Raw genomic sequence first — 19,682 nt, 5'->3', positions numbered from 1 at the left:
ACCTCTATACCACAGGAACAGTATTTCACCCTTGAAGAGCATTCAGCAAATCCAGCCCCCACAGTAACACTACCCAGACTAGTGAGATGCGCTGCCACCCAAGTACAGCTCAGCTGGGTCCACAGATGTACCTCATTAAATTAATTATCCCATATTTACTTGGTGAAGACCCAAACTTCATTAACTCCCACTCTTCCTCATCTCAGATTGAGTTCTTCTTATGCTTGATTCTCTAAATATTTTATCTTCTATTTTTGAAACATCTTTAAGATACAGAGGAGCATGAAAGGTTTTATCCCTGTTTTGGAGCAGTAGCTGCAACTTTCTGCTTAGTTTACACTGAGGCTGGGATTTGGGTACCCAGAAGGAACCCAGGCACAGGGGAGGGTGTTTCAAAACAAGGTAGGGGACTCACAAGTCTCACAAGATTTCCATCATTATATCTCACAAGAACAGTCATTCTTAACATGTTGGAGAACGCATTTTTTGGTAAAAGCTTATGACAGAATTTTATTTTTTAAGACTTCTGACCTCCTCTGGATTAGAGAGGGAGCATGGCCTGTTCCAGGCTTGGATACCAGGTGGGAAAGGTGGGTTTGAATCGGAGGCTCCTAAGCTAATGTAAGAAAGTATGGCTAGGCTCAGGCTCAAGGATTAAAAGTTCCCAGGCTTTCCTCAAATGTCTCTGTTTCAGGTTCTCTCATGTAGCCTGACACATCTAAAACACAGCACGCTGCAGGAGAGGCAGCCTTTTAAAATAGCGTTCTCCTTGAACATCGTTACAGGGTTGAGTGAGGACACCTTTGAGATCAGAGCAAGCACCACTGGAAATTGTTCAGAAAGGGGATCAATAGAGGGGCATAACTTAAAAACCATGTTACTTGCGGCGGCAGCCTCCAAGGACAACCCTGAAAATTTCCTCACAGTTAAACAATCCCAGAAGAAGTAGGCATCTGTCCCTGTTAATTACTGCTGGGGAAACAAGAGCAGCAAGAGGAAAAGTTAAGTTTGATTCTTACTAGGTCTCATCTGCTACACCAGGTTGGTTTTTTTTTAAATGAGCAGTGTACAGGGAGAGAACTTGTCCCTGGGCCAAATGCAAACCCCCCATAAATTGGGTGAATGGACCATAAGCAAAACTCACCCCCATCCAGTTCCCAGTGCCTGGGAATAGCTGAGTCCAGCTCCTTTGGAGAGAACCACAAAGAGGCTCCACAGCTATCGGATAAGCTGTCCCAGCAGGTTTCTCATTGCCTTTATTGAGTGTTGGGTCAGACCCCATGCACAGAAGTGTCTGTGATCAATGAACCCGTGATTTGCTAGTTCTGCCCAAGGGCTTATTCACAGTTAATCCAAACCAACTTGATTCATGAAACTGGCTGGAAATCTCATCAGAACAGGCTTTGTAGAGAGATTTCTGGCACTTTTGCTTCCAGCACTGGCTGAAAATAGAGCAAAAAGAGACTCCAGCCTCCTCTAAGTCATTTTGTCAGAGCTGAAGATGAGTGATTAATTCACTAATAATAATAGCAGCTTGCTCATTTTCTGCCTTTTGCTTACACACATACCATGAATAGAGATGGTTTTTTCTCAGGTTGCTTTGTTTTTCAGAACTATTTGTCAAGTGGTTTATGCAAACAGTTTCAGGTACTTCAACAGTATTAGTCATCTGCAATGTAAGCAGGCACAATGGGACACATAGGTTACATCATACACCTCAGAGTTTTTCACCTGGATGAGCACACCTCTTAGAAACAGGTTTGCAGTACAGATTTGTACAACTCTCATTCTGAAGCTCTTTCATTAATATTTTGGGTGGTTGCCTCAAAACAGTCCACTCCCACAAACATTCCTCACACAACATCTGTCTGCTCAAACACTCCCAGCTGGGGAACATGGAAAGAACAGGAACACAATCAAAGCACATTACTTACAGAAATATCTGCAACAAGTCTCAAAGAAATGTGTCAGTGGAGTGTCCCCATATGGAGGGATTTCCATGGCAGGAACAGTGAAGTGGTCCAATACAAAAAAACAGCACTATGAAGTGTTTAAACTTTAGGATGTGTCTGAGATGAACATAAGGAATACAAGGTTAATTCTTCTTGTACCCACAGCTGCACTTGTACACCACAGTGACATACAGAGAACAAATGGTGAAACAAGCTTTTGGCCTCGCTGTAACATTGTTCTGTTTGTTGTCCCTGAAGGTTTTCGGTTAATCTTCATCTGTGGGTTTGGCTGGACAAATGTAGTGGTAAACCTCCCCTCTCTGATTTCTGTATGCAAATGTAAAGCTTCTTGAGGATTCATTAACTCTTTAATTCATCGTTCATGTATTTCAAGGGAGTCTTTCATATTTTCTGTACCACTCAGTGCCTTTGTAAGTATAGAGTTATTGGTGGGGTCTCTTTCTGACTTGGCATGTGCTCCAGAGGAGGGCTTTTGTAGAAACAGCTGGTCCTACAGGGAAGATAGACAGCTAAAACAGGAATTGTGTTGGAGCTAGCTTAGCCAAATGTGGTCCCTCTCAGCCCTAGAGCTTCCTCCTCTTTTCACACTCCCTGTTGGGGAATGAAAGGCACCTCAAAGGATTTGGCTATATCAAGCCCAATTACCAAAAGTGATTAGCAATCAGAATTGATGTCATGTGCTTTCAAGAGTTCATATTCAGCTTAATGCCTAAAGTTAGATTTAGGCTTTGGTCAATGGCAAGCAGGAGGGAAACTCGCTGTACTGACTACTCAGTTTCTCCAGAAAGCCAGACCTCCTGTGAGTGCTGAACACTTCTCAGGTACCCCCACTTTCCACACAAGCAAGAATCACTTTGCCATTTAAATATAGCTTCCAGTCAGGTAGGAGCAAGCCAGGCAGGTTGTGCTGTATTCCTAAGGCAAAATAACCTGGGTTTTTAATTGCTCAAGAGAGAAAAAAGGTGGTTTTCTTCAGCCTTGCCTTCATAATCCACTGTAAGACTAAAATTTGCTGCTCCTGAGAGTTGGTATGCTGCAGAAGAACAATCTGATACAGGTGGCCAGCTGGCCATCCACTCAGGCACCCTGTGCCCCGATCCCTACATCCCAAGCATCTCAAAAGCACCAGCAGCTCCCTCTCAGTTCAGGCATGAGGCTCCAGAGAATGTAATTATTTCAGCCCAAATGCTCAGGTTGCTGAACAACCTGTGGCATGTTAGTTGTTAAATAAGGCTGATCGGAGAGCACTGTACTGGTCATTTTAGAGGAGATAAACCAGACATTTAAGATGCTTGTGACAGAATAATTCAGAGGACATGATAAGATGCAGTTGGATCCCTTGAGATTAAGGTTCTGATTCTCCTCTCATCTGTTCTGGTGAGAAGCAGGAGGAGCTGCCTTGTCAGTGGAGCTAGACCTGTAGCAAAATGGTTTGATAGGAAGAATCTCCTCTTTGGGTGTTGGCAGGACTACATTGAATTGAGGACATCTAGGTCTCCAGATCTCAGTACCATCTGGCTGCTCAGGGAACCCAGCTCATTTCCACAGTGGGTGGAACACACTGCAGAATGCATGGACCCCCTTGGGGTCTGGGGACTTCCAGGCTCCCTAGCACAGAGGCAGGAGTCTGAAAGCCCCACAAGAAGTTTGCGGTTCCCATTGCTGCTCTTGGCAGGGAATCCAATACTTCTGGGGTCTTCTACACACATAGGCCTGAATCTGCTTGAGCCATGTGAAGTGCCCTTCAGATCCCAGTAACTAGCTTCAAAGCTACGTATGCTGGGTCATGGATATGAAGCCCTCCTCAGAGACAGCAGAGAGAAAAGATGAGGTACATAGAGGCAGGAATTCAGGCACTGATGACTGTGAGACCGCTAAGAAGGGGGGAGCTCAATTTGCCATAAAAATCATAGACAGGCATATAAAAAGCTTTATAAAATATTCATTCTGCCTTAGAATTCATGCACAGGAAGAAATCTGTCAAGGCAAACATGCCCCAAGCAAGCACCACCTAGGAAATGCTGAGGCAGTTCTCCTGCCCGCTCCCCTCAGCACATTGCCATGTCAGGTCAGTAAAAACAGGGCTGGACAATACTTCAGTTTATAAAAAGGTCAAGGCTATTTTCAGCCAGCTGCACTTGGTATGTGGAGCAGCCCCAGCTCATCACATCTGTCTGTCCCTAATGCTCCATCCCTATGGTATTTCAGAACCGCTACTTTGACCACACTTAGTAAAACCAAATAAATCTGTATTTTTAAAAAGGGCTGTGTGGGAAACTCACAGTGTGTAAGTCTAGAATAAACAGAAGATTGTAGAAAAATTATGTCTGGTCATTGCCACACAGAAATCGACCTTGGAATGAATCATATGGGGCAACCAAGAAAAAAAGAAAGTATCGTAAATGAGACTAAAGAGAGCAGACCTTGCTGAGACACTGCATTGTGAATGAGGGCGAGCAGGATCTAGCTGCAAGTGTGTACAGTGTGAGGCCAAGGACACTGCCTCTTGACTTGGTTGAAAGCAGCATCGCTGCCAGATGCTCTCACATCTTTCTGTTGTACTCCAGTGCTACCCACAGCCGGGGAGACAAACAGGAACCAGCTCACCTAGTCTGTCCCCATGCCAGTGAAGAAACAGCAATTCAGTGCAGAAAGTTGACACCTAGGCACAAACACCTTCCTCAAGCCCCTCACGTCACCAGGGTGGAAGATGGATCATTACTAATAAAAACAGAATGGTTTGGTTTCAAAATGATCTCAGGGAGTCAACGGCTGCTGGAGCAAACAGCCTATTTCACGAGAATTTAGCAAGGGAATAATTTAATGGAGCTCAGATAAAAGGCAATCACCTGGAACTCAGATTTAGAAGGAATTGCTTTTTTTCTGAATTACTGGTTTGGAGGTTAAATAAGGAGTACTCATTTGACTGCACTTTTCTTGCATGCTTTCCCTGATCAGTGCACTAATGAACTCCACCATATGGGGAAATGCTTTCAGTCCCTCCCCCACCTCCCAAGTAGCAAGCTCTTTATTAAAAACTAATGATTCTCATTTTTAAAATTAGCACTCTGCAAATTTTGGGGCAACTTCAACCCCGGAAAAAATAGGAGCAATCCCCTTTGCACTGATTAGTAGTTCCTCATTCTCAAAAAATCCCAAGGATCTCTTAAATTGACTGTCTTGATTAAAGATGGGCTTAGCTTTAATTGAGTAATTGGTGTGGTTTGTTACCGTTGGTTATGGCAGACATTTCCTCTGCTGTACCTTGGCCAGAGTTGCTTCCTTTGCACCTCAGTTCAACCCTCCTCAGGCTGAACTGTTCAAACAATTACAGGTATCATATCATCAAAATACATATGAGTATGTATACATCTTGGCATTTTAATATGCCAGCATTAGAGGAGGCATTGTCCTGCCCAGTGGCAGGTAACACACCAGGCTGAAGTTGTGCATGGCATAGGTGGCCATAGAAGACCAAGAGGAGCCTGTAGGACCAGATCTGCAGATATAAGAGTGTAATTCCACTGATTTCAGTGGGTTGTCACCAACAGTTCTGTGTGCCAGGGACACAGAGCTGGAGCAAAGTCTATTTAAAAACTAATACACGCTGCAAGGAGTGAATAGATTTACTGTGGTGATAAGCTGTTGGTAGCTCATACCCTTGTGCCTCACGTTATGAGTCAAGTAGCTACAAGACCTAGTGTAAGGGGAAACTTAGCTGAAGGTAAAACTAAAGAACATACATTTTCTTAAAGCCCTTTATAGGGATTTGGAATCAACTGCCAGTGAATGAGTAGTTAATGTCTTTGCTTGCAGTTAGGACTGTAAAACATGTGGATGTGCATCTCTGGTGTCTCACTATCAAATAATTTCTAGGTGCTTTATGAGGCTTATTACTGTAATTTTCTGATTCAAACCAAAGACAGAATTACCAGCATTTAAAAATGAGCTTGAATCCAGGAGAAACTAGTTCTGGAGTTAATTTTATGTCCAGTAGTGACCTCTTTGCCACTCTTAGCATTCAAGAGATAAACTGCCCGACTTTGCAGATCCACAAAAGCTCTAATTAAATCAAGCAGATTTACATTATACCAACTGATTATTTTTGTTTAAAGCAGGAAGTAGGGATTCACTTAGATCCATGAATAATGTGGGCTTGCAAGGGAAAGGAGTTGAGAAGATTGTCTTTATATCAGAAATGAGGGAGAGAATAAAGTTTCAAAATTATTCAAATATGTCATTTCAAATATTTAGTTGTTATAGTTAAAAAAATCTGTAAACACATAGTAAATACAACTGAATAGAAAATGTCAAAAACATTTTGACTGACTCAAGCCATGTTTTTCATGTTTTCATTCATTTCAAAATGCAGGCAGTTTGTTCAGCTTTGGGATAGGAAGATTTTCTAAATCTCAGACATTCTGGTGCTGTGGAAATGTGCACCTCTGAGCCTCTAAGACCATTACATTCCCAGATCTTCTAGATCCAGAGACAACTGCATTGCCAGTGCACTCTCCTGCCACTTTTCCACCTTGCTAATGGTACACTAGCATGGACAAAGCACATGCAATGAGGCAGGTTATTGACATCGAGTGACAATGCAGGTCTACTCTGCCTCAGCTGCCTCTTCAGTAAACATGATTCATTTATCAGTCAGCCAAAGAGGACAAGCTCTGGGGTTGTGTTTGCTGTTAGGAAACACATAGCATAGCTACCTGTCAACTGCATGGGTCAGATCTGCCCCACCTACCCACTCCATCTAGCCTTTCCTTGCTGGGGCAGACTCTCAGATACCTTAACGATGTGCTGGCTGCCAAAGCAAACTTCTCCATGGAGAGAGCACTCACCACTGAAACTGAAGCTTTTTGGGCATCCAAAAAATTGACAATATGACAGGTAGCACAACTCTGCTAGACATTGTGGATCCAGGTGGTTTTAAATGGGGAAGGAGCCTGACTCATTCTAGCTCAAAGGTAACCACATCAGGGCAGAGCTATTGCTTACAGTGACTAAATTCTGCTCTGTAGTCATGGCGTTGGAGTACTCAGTCCCTCACTCTTTACAACAGATCCCAGTGGTGCAGAGATTTGTCAGATGCTGGTCAGCGCCATTCATGCAGAACAGATGACTCTGGTCATGCCAATGAAAGCTGTGGCTGCTTTGTAAAGCTGTGGCAGATGCACTGGGTGGTTGCCTGAGACAGTTGGTATTGATGTGCAAGCCAGGGAAGGGTAGTAGGTCTGCCCAAATGGCAGGATGGCCAAACACAGCTTAGACAGCACAGTGAGCAGCTTCTCTTCTCCATTAGACACTGGGCAGATGGCCTGGAGAGGGACAAGTCTGTATCACTTAACACCTTGCTGTAGGACAAGTCACAAAGTGCTTTCTTGGGCAAAAGAGTCATCAAAGGCAACAGGCTTCCTGCCTGCTCACAGGCTAAGGAAAGAGCTTTGGGACCACAGGCTTGGACCGCACAGCTGTATCTGGCCAGTGAAAGCAGGCTATGCATGTAGTACCTTCTGCTCTACTGTATTTCTGGCCCATACCCCACCCTGGCAGGCAGCAAAAATGAAATTAATTTGACATGTGATGAACCAAGGTGAGCCAGAAATGGGAAAGCAAAGGAAAGCCAAAACCAAGACAAAGGATTAGCTTACACAGAGCACCAGAGCCAAGCACCTGCCCCAGAGGATATGATATGAAAGGTCACTGCTAGCACTGGGTTGTTCCTGAAATAAGCGTTCTTTGGCTTCAGGGCACACAACAGAAGCTTGCTTCATTGAACCTTCTGCTTCCAGCAAGCAGCTGGAGAGTGGGTGTCCTCCAAGTCACTCCAGAACCATGGTGATGGGCTATCGCTATCAGCTGACAGATGGATTTGCCTCTCTGTTCTTCAATATGTGGAGGGCCATTGAGCCACAGACTCTCCATCCCTGGTCTTTTCCCTTTCTATCAACTGTGGAAGCCCCCACACTCATTCTAGCCCTGATGGGTAAGGTAATCAGCCCTGGATTTCCCCACTGGTATCAAAATACAATTGCACTGCCATTCAGCAGCTCTCCAGCAGCCCACCTAAAATGAACTACTGATTCCAGTTGGGTTCAAAGGAAAAAACAAACAGATATCAAAGCCAACTCCATCTGTCTGATTGCAGAAAAGATGACTTAAGAACCCCTCGAGAAACAGCTCTCCAGGACAAAGCAAGTCAGGCTGCTATACCCATCCTACCATTGCTAAGTTAACTAAATTGACTAAGCAACTCAAGAAGATGCAGCTTACTCCTTCCAGTGGAAGTAGGTTATTCTTTAAACTTGATCAGGCCTGAGAAACCAGGCCATAGCTGAGCTCATCCCTGTTGGTTGCAAAGGAGGCTTTTTTTACCATTTGCACTGTTAAGAACTTCTTTAATGAGGAATCTTCCAGAATGGCAAACATACAAGGCTTAACATTCAAATTGTCTGGGAGGTCATCACATAGCCATCTCTTGATACACTGCCACAGCCCTTCAGGCAACGAGCAGTCAACCTAAGCTGAATTATTGTCATCTTGCTACTCATAAAAAAAGGAAAGGATCAGAGATAAAAAGGCCAAATATAATGTAATGCATGTCACTGCCTCCAGTTACACTGCACTGAATCTGCCACCACCATTTCTTTCCTTTTGCTTGAAAATTGCAATGATAGCACTTTGCAACCAACTTTCATGAGAGTTTACAAAACAGGAGTCAGAAGGGAGGATGGTTTGAAAGATTACAGAAAGGAAAACACAGGGCAGTGAGTCTTGTTTGAAACGGGTCAGCTTCAGGACCTCAGCATTTTCCACAGTGCAGCCATGAACATAAAACATCTGTCCCTAGTCAGGTGAGAGCAACACATTGAATGTAACATTCAAATTGATTCAGAGCGGTTCTTGTTTTGGAAGAAGATGGCAAGGGACTATCCAGACATTAAAGGGGCAGAAAGGATAATAATTAACACATCTGCCTAGATGTTCAGTTGAACAGATTCTCCTCAGAGCCAACAGGAATTGCCTTCCTGATATAAGTGGTGATCCTCAAATCGACCACAAGCATAAACCCATCTAGAGTTTCCGGACAGAGGCATGATGGGTATCCTTTGACTGACCCAGGCTCCTTTGACTGGACCTAGAAAATAAGAAAATCAAAAGCTCCACAGCTCCACCCTTGGAAGGGATTCAAGTGTGAGCTGCCGCCACTTTGCTCATCTGAGAGAGTGCAGCTTGGGAATATAGTCATGTGGAACAAGCTTCCCCATGCCATGAGCACTCATGAAAGTTCAGCCCAGCAATATCTCAGTGATTTCTTTCAACTTTTTAAAGCAACATTGTCAAGAGAATTGGAAAATTGGCTGCCCTATGTTTTTGGTACTGCTTGATGTCATCAAACCCAGAGCTTTTCAAAGTTGCTTTTCTCTCTGCACAGTGCTTGTCACTGTATCACGGAAAAGTACAAAGCCACTTCTTTGGTCTCCCTCACTACTTGGTTACAGCTGAGGGTAGGCTGGGATTGAGGGATGAGGACAAGGCACAGCTGAGGAAGCCCAGTTCTGTCACAGGACCAAGTCCTCCAACTTCACGCAAGATGATTCCTCTTTCAGACACCATTCACCCATTGGCTGTGCCTCATACCACAGAAATTTTTCCCCACCATTCTCCCTCTCCCCTCCCAACCTCCCTAACACACATCCATACAGAAAACACCTTGCCACACTTTGAGCAGCCCCCCAGTCAAGCTTTTCTTTTTCATCTGCCTGCCAGCCCCAGCGTAGCAGGGCTGCCCATTTGCAGAACTCCGCGCTCTAATCCATTGACCTTTTACACATTGTACAGGATTGTCTATTTCTTACCACCATAGCCTATTCGAAGTAATTTTCTAGAAGTTCAGTTCATTCTTCTGCTTGCCTAAGGAAATATAAAAATTTACACCTATTGTAACAGCATGAATAAAAGCTGATTGCAGAAAGTAAAGACAATAATGTGCCCATAATACTAACTAGCTCACTTGCACTGCATTTCTCTTTAAGGGAAGATTTTTCTGATCATCAACAGGGTGTTGATTTAGATTGCTGCTAAAATTACCACTGTAAAAGTAAACCCACTTTTATTGCATTAGTACAGAGAACAGTTATGTACAGTTTAAACTTTATGCCTGTTGCCAGTGGTGATCAATCTCTTAATAATTAAGCCGGATGGATTCTGTGGCAGGAGATAACATATTTAGTGTGCTTGGGATATTTTTTGAAGAGGTTAAAATTTACAAAATAAAAAACAACAAAACCTTTTTAAAATAGAAATCAGCAAAGTTGGTAACAGAATCAGGTAGAGAATTTGTGCCATTCTCAGATAAGGCTGTTTGAGAAAGCAAAATGAGGGCAATGCTCTAGGATTTAAAAGATTCACATTAACTTTCCAGTTCTGTACAGACTTCCAGTGTGACTGAAGCTAGTCTTTTGGGTTTGGGGAATGTTTTTTTGCACTGATATTGTGCAATTTGGCCTAATATAGAGAGAAAGAACTACATTCCCCACTAAGAGGCAGTCACATTCAGTGGCAGCCATATGCATTTTGATGACTTTTTACACAGTTCTCTGGTAATTTGATACTTGAAATGCAGGACACAAGTTTTGTTTGGCAGCAACGTCACCCTCCTCACACTCATGCGTTTCTAATCTCAGTTCTGTAATGGGTAACCACTAAAAGCAAAGAAGTAGCTTATGTGTGAATGCACAGAAGGAAGAAGTTTGTGTGCATTCTGCATGTGGTTTGCTGTGTAAACACAAATAAAACAGGAAGGAAACATTTTATGTGAACAAATAAGAGAGTTGCTTGGATCTCCCAGTGTCCAGGTGCCATTACTTTCTGATAAGTGGAGAACATTAGAACTGGAAATATATCTAGAGGCATTCCTCCATTGGTTTCAGCACAGTGCCAATCCACCCTTTACGCAGTGTTCACACTGTTTAGCAAGGAGAGCAAGATCCACCTTGGCCTTCATGAACACTGCAACTTTGGGACTGTTTCCCTTTCATTTAGCTAAGATGCGAGTGGCTGAGCTACAGGCTTTTCAGCCCCACACAACTCACCTCCTCTCCAGGACTATACCATGTGGTCAGCAAGGGGCATGTATTGGCAGCAGGACAACCTGAAAAATACCAGTTGGAATCACTTTTATGAATCATTTACAGAAAACACATTCACAGATGAAAAGCACATTTAGCTGAAGAGCATTTCATCAGCCAGAAGTCACTCGGATGCACTGATGGGGAGAGCTTTGGAGAACACTTAGTACTCAGTTCTTTTCCATACAGCTTTGTTATGAGATTTGCATAGACTGCTTTCCAGTGGGTGATGTAGCTGTTTAGGAGCATCATTTTGACTGACAGATAACCCTGTTAGTGCAGGCTAAGTGGGAAGGCTTCGTGCTTGGAATGGGCATTGCAGGGACTGCCCTTCAGATTGCCCTTAAGGGCCAATTAGATCAGCTCTGAGAGAAACTCATTGGCTAGAACATTTCGAAAAAAGTGAGATCATGTGGCTTTAATGACTAATGAGAGATTTCTAACATAACTCCCCCACCAAAGTAACAGAACCACCAGCTGACAGACTATATGGAAGAGAAAAAATCCTGTATTTCAGCCTACTTCAGTGCATGAGAGATGGCACACAAGTGGAAAATCAGGTTGTTAAGGTACCAAAGTAGCACCTTGGTTTCCATTCTCAGCTGTGTCTCATCTTTCTGTCATGATCTTGGGCAAACTACTTGACATCCCATAGCTTCACTGCCTCAGCTTTGACATGGGAAAAATTCTGCTGCCTTGATTACTTGGCTTTTAAACAACTTCAGTGAGCACCTCTTTGTGGGGGATTGTACAAGTACCTAACATATCCTCTGTGTGGTTGTTTCGAGGGGGAAGCTGCACCCTTTATGAACCTTGGTAAATATCACTAATTAATAATCACCGAAAATTTTCCCCTGTATCTATATAATTCAAGAGGGGTGTTCTCATTCCCAGGCCACAGAAATAAGCAGGACAGACTGAATTCCTCATACCTTCATCAGAGGACTTCAAATGAGATACTGGCTGTCTGGGGGTTAAAGGTTTTCAGCAGCCCTTCGATGGCATTGCCTGTGGAGTCTTCAGCCCAAATAAAAAAGCAAAGACCCTCCAGGTCTTTTGGGACTAAGAGCAAAAGAAATCTTCCTTTGCATTGAGGAAATCTTTAAAGAAGGGACTTCAGACCTCCAGTGATAAAGGAAGTAAAAAGCATCTGCACTGACAGCTCCAGTTAGGAGCAAAGAGGCACAAAGGGCTTTGAAAAACAACCAGCCTTTCATCTTCAATAGCAAGCTCAACAGCTCTGCACCAGCTGCTCTGTAAACAGTATAGCAAGGGAAAGCAAATCATTGGCACCAAATGCATTAAACATGGCAGTGTCTTCAGATGACATATTTTGTAAACTTCCTCCTTACAAGTTATGCCATTTCTTAAATCTAAAGAATTACCTGCTGTATAGCAGCAGAGTCATTCCTCCAGGCAGCTGGGCAGCTTCATTACCCATGTTTCTTGCTGAGTTTCCCATAATGCAGACAGGCAGTTTGGTTAAGAAAGCATCCAACGGGATATCAGGTGACTTGGGTTCATCTCCTCTCTCAGCTTTACATTTTCTGAGGGACCTTCAGCAAACCTTTTCATCTTTGGGACAAGTTTTCACCTGGAAAAGGAAATGAACTATTCTTTTGTCTTAAAGCATTCAGCCCTTTATAAAAATAATTTGCAACCTTTTATTGACTAAGGATAAGAACTTTTTCAGGAGACAAGTAAACACTGCTTTGCAAACTAAAGCCTCCTGAAACTAAGCAACTTTTCTCAGCTCTGGACCACACAGCAATAGCCCAGGAGCACCCAAAAACACGCATAGCACAGGATGAACTTATTCCAAAGTGTAGGTTCATAAACAGCAAATAAGGGAAATTTAGCCTAAACCTGGTGTGGTTAATTTGTCATCTCATGTGAGATACAAAACAGTATAAGCAAATCTTAAAAGAAAGCACTAAGAACTGCCCTATAGTATTTTGGGTGCTGAAACAGTTAAACACGCCCAGCATCTATGTACATGTATGGAGAGGGATTACAGCATCTGAATGTCTTGATTCTTGTGGTCTATTAACACCAAAGTGACATTTTCTCTAATTTCTAATTCTGTTTCTATCATGAAAACTAAGTTAGAAATAAAGAACAAGCACAGTTAAGAACATCCAGTTATCACTTCTAATGCTTGTGGTAAGGCATGACAACACCCCCACCTTTCCATTTTCTCCTCACGCAGAAATCTGTTGGAATTCTAGTCACTTAAAGTTCCTAAACCTCATTTTACTAATAGAAGAATCAGAATGCCAGACATTTCTGGAGTGCACCAAGGCTTAACAGTAACACGATATACATAATATGTCTGTACTGCTTAAAAACCACTATAGGCTCTTTTAAATAGCTGCCTGCCCTTGCAGGGAAGCAGCTGAAGAGTGTTCCTGTAACCTCATTCCCCAAGTTCACTCTGCCAGTGGTAACTCAGTTACAACAAAGAGTGAACAAATCCCACTAAATACCTGATAACCGCTGCTGCTGAGCCTTAAAAAGCCCCGTTGCATAGGTCACAGCCCCTTCTCACCTGGCACATGACAGTCCCATGAAAGGCACCTGACACTGCTTAGTGGGGAGTGTTTGGGACTGGCATCTGCCCCTCAGTCTTTGCCAAGCTGTCACCCAAAGACTTCCTCAGCAGCAAGCATTCGCCAGCCCCTCCACTTCGGGCTAACTGGCTGTTGTTGCTGGGCCAGACGCTTTCCCTTCCACCAAGCACAGATAGGAGGCTTCTCAGGAACTGCCTTGAGAAGAGCACAGCTGTCTCACTGTGCTAAAATAGGCACTTTAACTTGTTCTTCCCACTTTGACCAGTGAAATAGCATATGGGCTTCTGCTCTCTTCTTTAATTTGCTGCAAAGCAGCCTCAGGGTTTCAAGAGACAGCATTTGGTGGTTATACTTGTAATAACCCTGAACATGCGTCCAGCTGGTATCTGCACACTGGCTAATCATTCAAGTATGGGTAACAGCAACACTACATCCCACATGTCCTCAGGTCTGCATCTCACATCTTCAGAGCAGGTCACACCAGTGGCTCCACCCTAGGCACTGCACTGCAGAGAAATTTTGCTAGCAAAGTCCTTTAGTTGCTATTAAATACCTGGGACACAGGGGCAGGCTTTGCTCGCACTCAGTACAGCCTTAAAAATCTTATCTTCTTCTTTTAAAGTTGATTCATGAAGCAAATATAGCCTGTGGAAAGCCAACATTTTATATACCCTGCAGTGGTGGGTCCTTACAACTCGCCTTGAAGAGACTAGCCAGAGGCATGACACTTTCAAATGGTGACCACAGACTGGATGGTACTAAGCTTAAAAAGCCTCTGGTGCTGCTTGGACCTGGTGGGATCTGCCTTCCTGTTTTAAGGAAACAGCATGAAGAGGTGTCACCACGTGGCCAGAGCCAGCCACTATTTTAATGGCAAAGGCAAGTACCCTTCTGCCTTAGTCCCAAAATCAACCTCCTTTCACTCTCTGGGAGCAGCAGCCCCTCAGGCACGGACAGCCATAATGACATAGACATCCTTCCTCATCTCCTCCCTCCCCTTGGTAGACCAGCATTATTATTCTATTATAAAACAGGGGAAACTAAGGCACGGAGCAAGGTGGCAACTTGTCCATGCCTGCTCAGGGCATTGCAGTCAGGAGGCTACATGAACTGCCACTCTATGGGCAGCAACTGTTTGCCTACAGCAGCCTCAGAAAGCCAAGCTCAGTGGCTGGGAGGATGCTTTTTTGGGTGTCTACATGAGACCTGAAGAAGACCAGGGTGACCAGACCCTGATCTGCAGCAGGGTTAAGGACCCCTGACAGAACCTGGTTTTCCTAGGGACAGTCGGCAGGAAGAGGTCACCCCTGTTGCCCTGGAGGCCCCTTCCCCCTGCCAGGCAGAAAAGGGGGAGATCTCTTCCCTGCTCCCCCAGCCCGGCCTGCTTCTCTCCACGGCACAACTGACCCCAATTCAAGCTGCTGAACACTTTTGCTCAGGGTGTTTCAGAGCTTCGTTATTTGTGAATGCCTTTTTGTGTAGCACCATTGGCACCAGCACAGCCTGTTCCCAGCCTGTTCCAGCAGCTCCCCAATGACTGAGGTGACAGACTCGAAACAAGGCATGGGCTCTGAGCAGGTCCGCAATGGGGTCAGGAAGAGACAGCAAGCATTCTGATGGATCTTCCTTTCTTTTCCAGTTTCCCATCCCTGTATACCTCCATACACAGCCTTCATTTGCTGCTCTCCAAGAGCTCAGTGCAGAGAACTGCTTACTTAAAAATGCATATATAAATACATTTTTAAATCCCCAGCAGCAGACTGGGTATCAACAAACTGCACAGCGTTGGGAGAAAGGCAGCAGAAATGGCTGGGAGGCTTCTGGGATTGATTCGTGAGGAACAGATTAAAACACACTAAACATCTATATCCTGACTAAGTAGTGGCCAGCCCTAGGGCAGGGAGCCAGCTGCACACATCAGGGAGATAAGTGCTGCGAGGGACAACCCAGCATATTTGCAGTCACCTTAAGAATCCTCTATTTAAGAAAGGGAGGCTTCTCCTGCAGGGCTGCTGCATTAACTGACAGCCAGGGACCACTACCTGAATTGCTCATTGTCCTCTCCACATCCAGCTTGTAGATGATGCCAGGCTCAAGTTAGGAAAGTGGCCAAGGTACATCCTCAATCAACTTCTCAGCACAGAGATCGGGTGGCAAAGCAGTGTGAGAGAAAAACAAGAATAACAATAAGAGAACAGCATTGGCAGGATAGATATGTTTCCACCTTAGTCAGAAGCCTGCCTCCAACTGTGCAAAAGATGCTCAGGGAAAAGTACAGTAACAGGGCAAGTGGCACATTCCCAAATGCTCCTCTAGCATCTGAGTGTGCAGCTCGGGAGCTTCTGTTCCAGAGGAAATTAATGACAAAGAGAACCCCAGGTGGGAGAGCAGAGCAGTCTCCTAAGAGCTGAAATCCTGCAAAAGCATGCCAGATGAGTAGAGATCCTTTGAAAGAACATTGCTCTCTGTATAGAAACGATATCATCTGTTCAAAGGAAAACAGCTATGACCTGTATAACATGCCTTAGTAGGCATCTTAGTACCTACAACGTGGACAATGTAAGATATTTTTCTTAAAGATACTTCATGTTTGAAATTATGTCAAATGAAGCTGTTAGGCATGTTTTTCCAGTCCCACATAATTTGGAGGATTCCCCCTTAGCATGGCTGGGTTAGTGAGCCATTTTGCACAGTATCTGCTTTCTGCAGGGTCTCATCCAGGGCAGTGGCTCTAGCAAGCAGTCTGCATTTTGACAGGGCTGTTCTGGTCCTGCACACCAACACACACGTAGTCCAGCTCTACCGCATTCCTGTCAGACCCTCACTGTATCTGCAGCCACAGCACCGCTCCCAGACTTCTATTTACAAATCACACCTTCTTCACTGCCAGAAGGGGAATTACTTTTTCCAAACAACAATAAACACGGTTTATTGAACACTGAACACAGCTATCAATGTTAGCTAGCCCTGGCCACTCAGGAATAAAGACAAGGAGCTTTGACACACCCAAGTAGGAGGTCCAGTCCTGACTATGCTGTTGAGAGGGGACAAAGCTAAAAAGCATCCTCAAACATCCACAATCAGCTGAGCTTGTTCTTGCTGTCAAAGGCTAAATTTCCCTATTTATGATGCTCAACATGAATGCCTTATTTTTCTATAGAGTGCAACATTTGAATTTCTCTATTACAATTTTACAAGTAGTCTCCCGTGTCAGTCAATGGAAAACTATTAAAAACCAAGTGCTTCAAATGCAGGCTAAAATAATATAGGCCAAAGCCCAAGAAAATAGCCTGTATCATTGCTACAATAAAAATCAGACTCCTAGTACAAAATACCCCATGTTTTTTCTTTTCCCCTGACAATGTTAACAAATTTATGCAGTTATCCTACTGATAAGTATCTGGAGGGAAATGTAGCTAAGCAGGTACTTACCAAATCTGCTGTCATGGGATGTGGGTGATAGGACACCAAAGTACCTGAAAGCAGCCCACAGCTTAACCTTCTAAAGCAGCATAAATCCAAACAAATGCTGCTTTCATTATCCTCAAACAATTGAAGGAGAAGAGCATTCAAACAGCACTGCAGAGCCTGCAAAATTTAGCCTTGAATATCAGCAACAAAGCCTATCTCATCCCCTTCTGACACAGGCAGCCCCTCTAACAGATGTGCACCCCAACAAGCACCGAAGTGAAGGACTTCGATGTAGAGACACATGAGGTCAGACACCAACCTGGGGGACAACTGGGGTCCCAGAACTGTCCCCTCTCACTTTTGCCACCACAGATTCCTGCACAGAGAAACCAGGTCACCAATACAATGGTGAAAAGCAACCTAATGGGCATCACCTCAGACAAAATACAGGAATGAGGGACGCTTCTTCCTGATCCCAGATGGGTGCTGAGTGACTTTCAAAATCAAACCAGATCAGGGTAAAGGAACTGAGCCCCATGACCAGTGCAGGATGGACAGGTGGATTCCTGCTACCGGGGCTGATGCCGCATCTCATGCAGTTCATGCAATGTCCTTTTTACACTTGAGAAACCCCTTGTTTTCTTTCCTTTCCCAACTTCCCCTTGTTTTCTTTTGCTCTCCTCTCCCTATGGCTATTACAGAGAATCTAACTACTTCCCAGTTTAATTGCTTTCAAGCCATTTCTTTTCCCACTCTAATATCCCCAGCTGCACAACCAGGAGTGGGAAAGGGAAAACCACAAGGAACTGTGCTGGTTAGTCATGGCTACACCATCGCTGTGTTATCAGTCTCCGTGGGATGACTTTCCAGTGCATTAAGAGGCATTTCTGAACTAAAGCCAGAGTTTTAAGACCATAAAGGACCTACACACTCCATTTAATTGGTGGAAAAATCACAGCCCATAATGCCAAGGGAATGAAATCTGGTCTTTTTTCTCCAGGCTGATATTTCCTTGTTAATTCTGTGGCTTACTGTTGTTTTTCACTTTCTTTATCACTGACCTTGTCCACACTGCACCTGCACTAGACTGAGCAAACCCGTCCTGCAGTCAATCACAGCGAGTCGCTCAACTCAAAAGGTAAAGGGTTAGGCCCACATTAGAGGTCAGATATGAGTAAATACTGCTCTGAAGGGTTTTGCATTTGGGCACAGGTAAGTGTTTGTCTTACTGGAAAGCTGCTTTAATTCATTTTTTTTTCAGTTAAATAAACCCAAGGGCACAAGCAAGCCACTGACACACTGAAGTGCAGGAAATCTCTGGCACATAACAGAGTGGCCAGAACACAAAAGCATGGTAACTCATTCAAGTGCTTAGACATTGTCAGCTGAAAATTACATTTTATTATTTAGAGGTCCCGAGTGCTCTGTCTGGGAAGACAACCCATTTAATCTGATCACTTCTCATGGGTAAAGCCAATGCCCAGGTTCTGGACCAAGATCACAGCCTTCATGATAAGGCAAGAGCAGCGTTTTATACCTTTCTCCATAAAACACCATGTAGGGCACAGACACAAGTACCTTTCCCTGACACATGAGTTACAGGCTACAGGATTGATTGACCCATGAAATGAAATAAGCAAATCACCCCCAGCCAAATCAGATCTCCTCAATCCAGAGGGCAGCTGGCAGAGCCAAATCAAGAGGGAGCTAAAGACACCAGAGATTACCTTGCACTGGAAGCTCCTTCCTGCCTCTTCTTCATCTCAGCCCCTCCAGGCTCAGCACCAGGTATGGCATTAGCATCTTGCACCAGTCACCTCTGCCAAGGAATGGTGAGAAATCAGCCATATTACATCCACTCCGCAGGGTGTGCAGAGGGTACTGAACACAAGCAGCCCTCTGAGGGGGCAGTTGGCATTGTCTCGTGTCTGACAACACAGCACTGATCAGCAGGAGGTGTAATAGATTAGAGTTAACAGTAAAACTCTCAAGGCAGAATGACCGGCAATGCAATGATATCAGACAGCTAGTAAGCACCAAGGATAATTCCAGACAGTGAGCCCTTTTGGAAGAAGTTCTGACAAAGGTTTGCTCTGACAATCAGGCCCTTGGGAGCGTGATTTCTGGCCCTCACATGGATCTAATACAAAGTCACAGAGCTTTATAAGCAGAGAACTTGGAGCTCATTACAGCAGCAGGCCCAAATCTTCAGTGGGATTACAGTTCCAGCAGCTGTAAACAGACACGCACCCTGCATTCAAAGCACCAGACACTAGAAGGAAAGCAGGCTGCTATGATCTCAAGTGGAGGTTCATTAAAAAAAATTAAGAAGTATTTCTGACTGTGTTTTTCACAGACATAAATAAATTGATGTAGTCTCTGTCCAGGAAGAGCAGGAAAATGCTACCTTGTCTGGATTGCAATAACAGATTTACCAGCTTTGTCCCTGCAACCAAAGGGCATGTCTGAGATCATCCAGCCTCATCCAGACATGAGCTAAATGAGAGGCTGCCACTCTCCCATGACACCAGTTCAATCAGGCTCTTCCTGGGTGACAGTCCGGGTTAATGGCAGGGGTCAACACCTGAGCT

General features: G+C 44.2%; 1 protein-coding gene across 8 annotated transcripts in view; it reads right to left on the bottom strand.

The window, feature by feature from the left end:
- The window catches only part of SLC15A2 (solute carrier family 15 member 2), a 148,599-nt gene that overhangs the window by 89,926 nt on the left and 38,991 nt on the right, over positions 1 to 19,682 (bottom strand). For 3 of the 8 annotated variants that reach the window (XM_080399756.1, XM_080399767.1, XM_080399761.1), the window contains exon 1: positions 3 to 9,830. In XM_080399756.1, the coding sequence (XP_080255882.1) occupies positions 3 to 42 (40 nt within the window). In that variant the 5' untranslated portion in view covers positions 43 to 9,830. The other 5 variants (XM_080399763.1, XM_080399762.1, XM_080399764.1 and 2 more) reach the window with 5 other exon arrangements.

The sequence above is a fragment of the Falco punctatus genome (assembly GCF_963210335.1).
Source record: "Falco punctatus genome assembly, chromosome: 8".
NCBI lineage: Eukaryota > Metazoa > Chordata > Aves > Falconiformes > Falconidae > Falco > Falco punctatus.
Note: the sequence above shows the minus strand (reverse complement) of the source record. Positions and strands in the feature narration are given on the sequence as shown.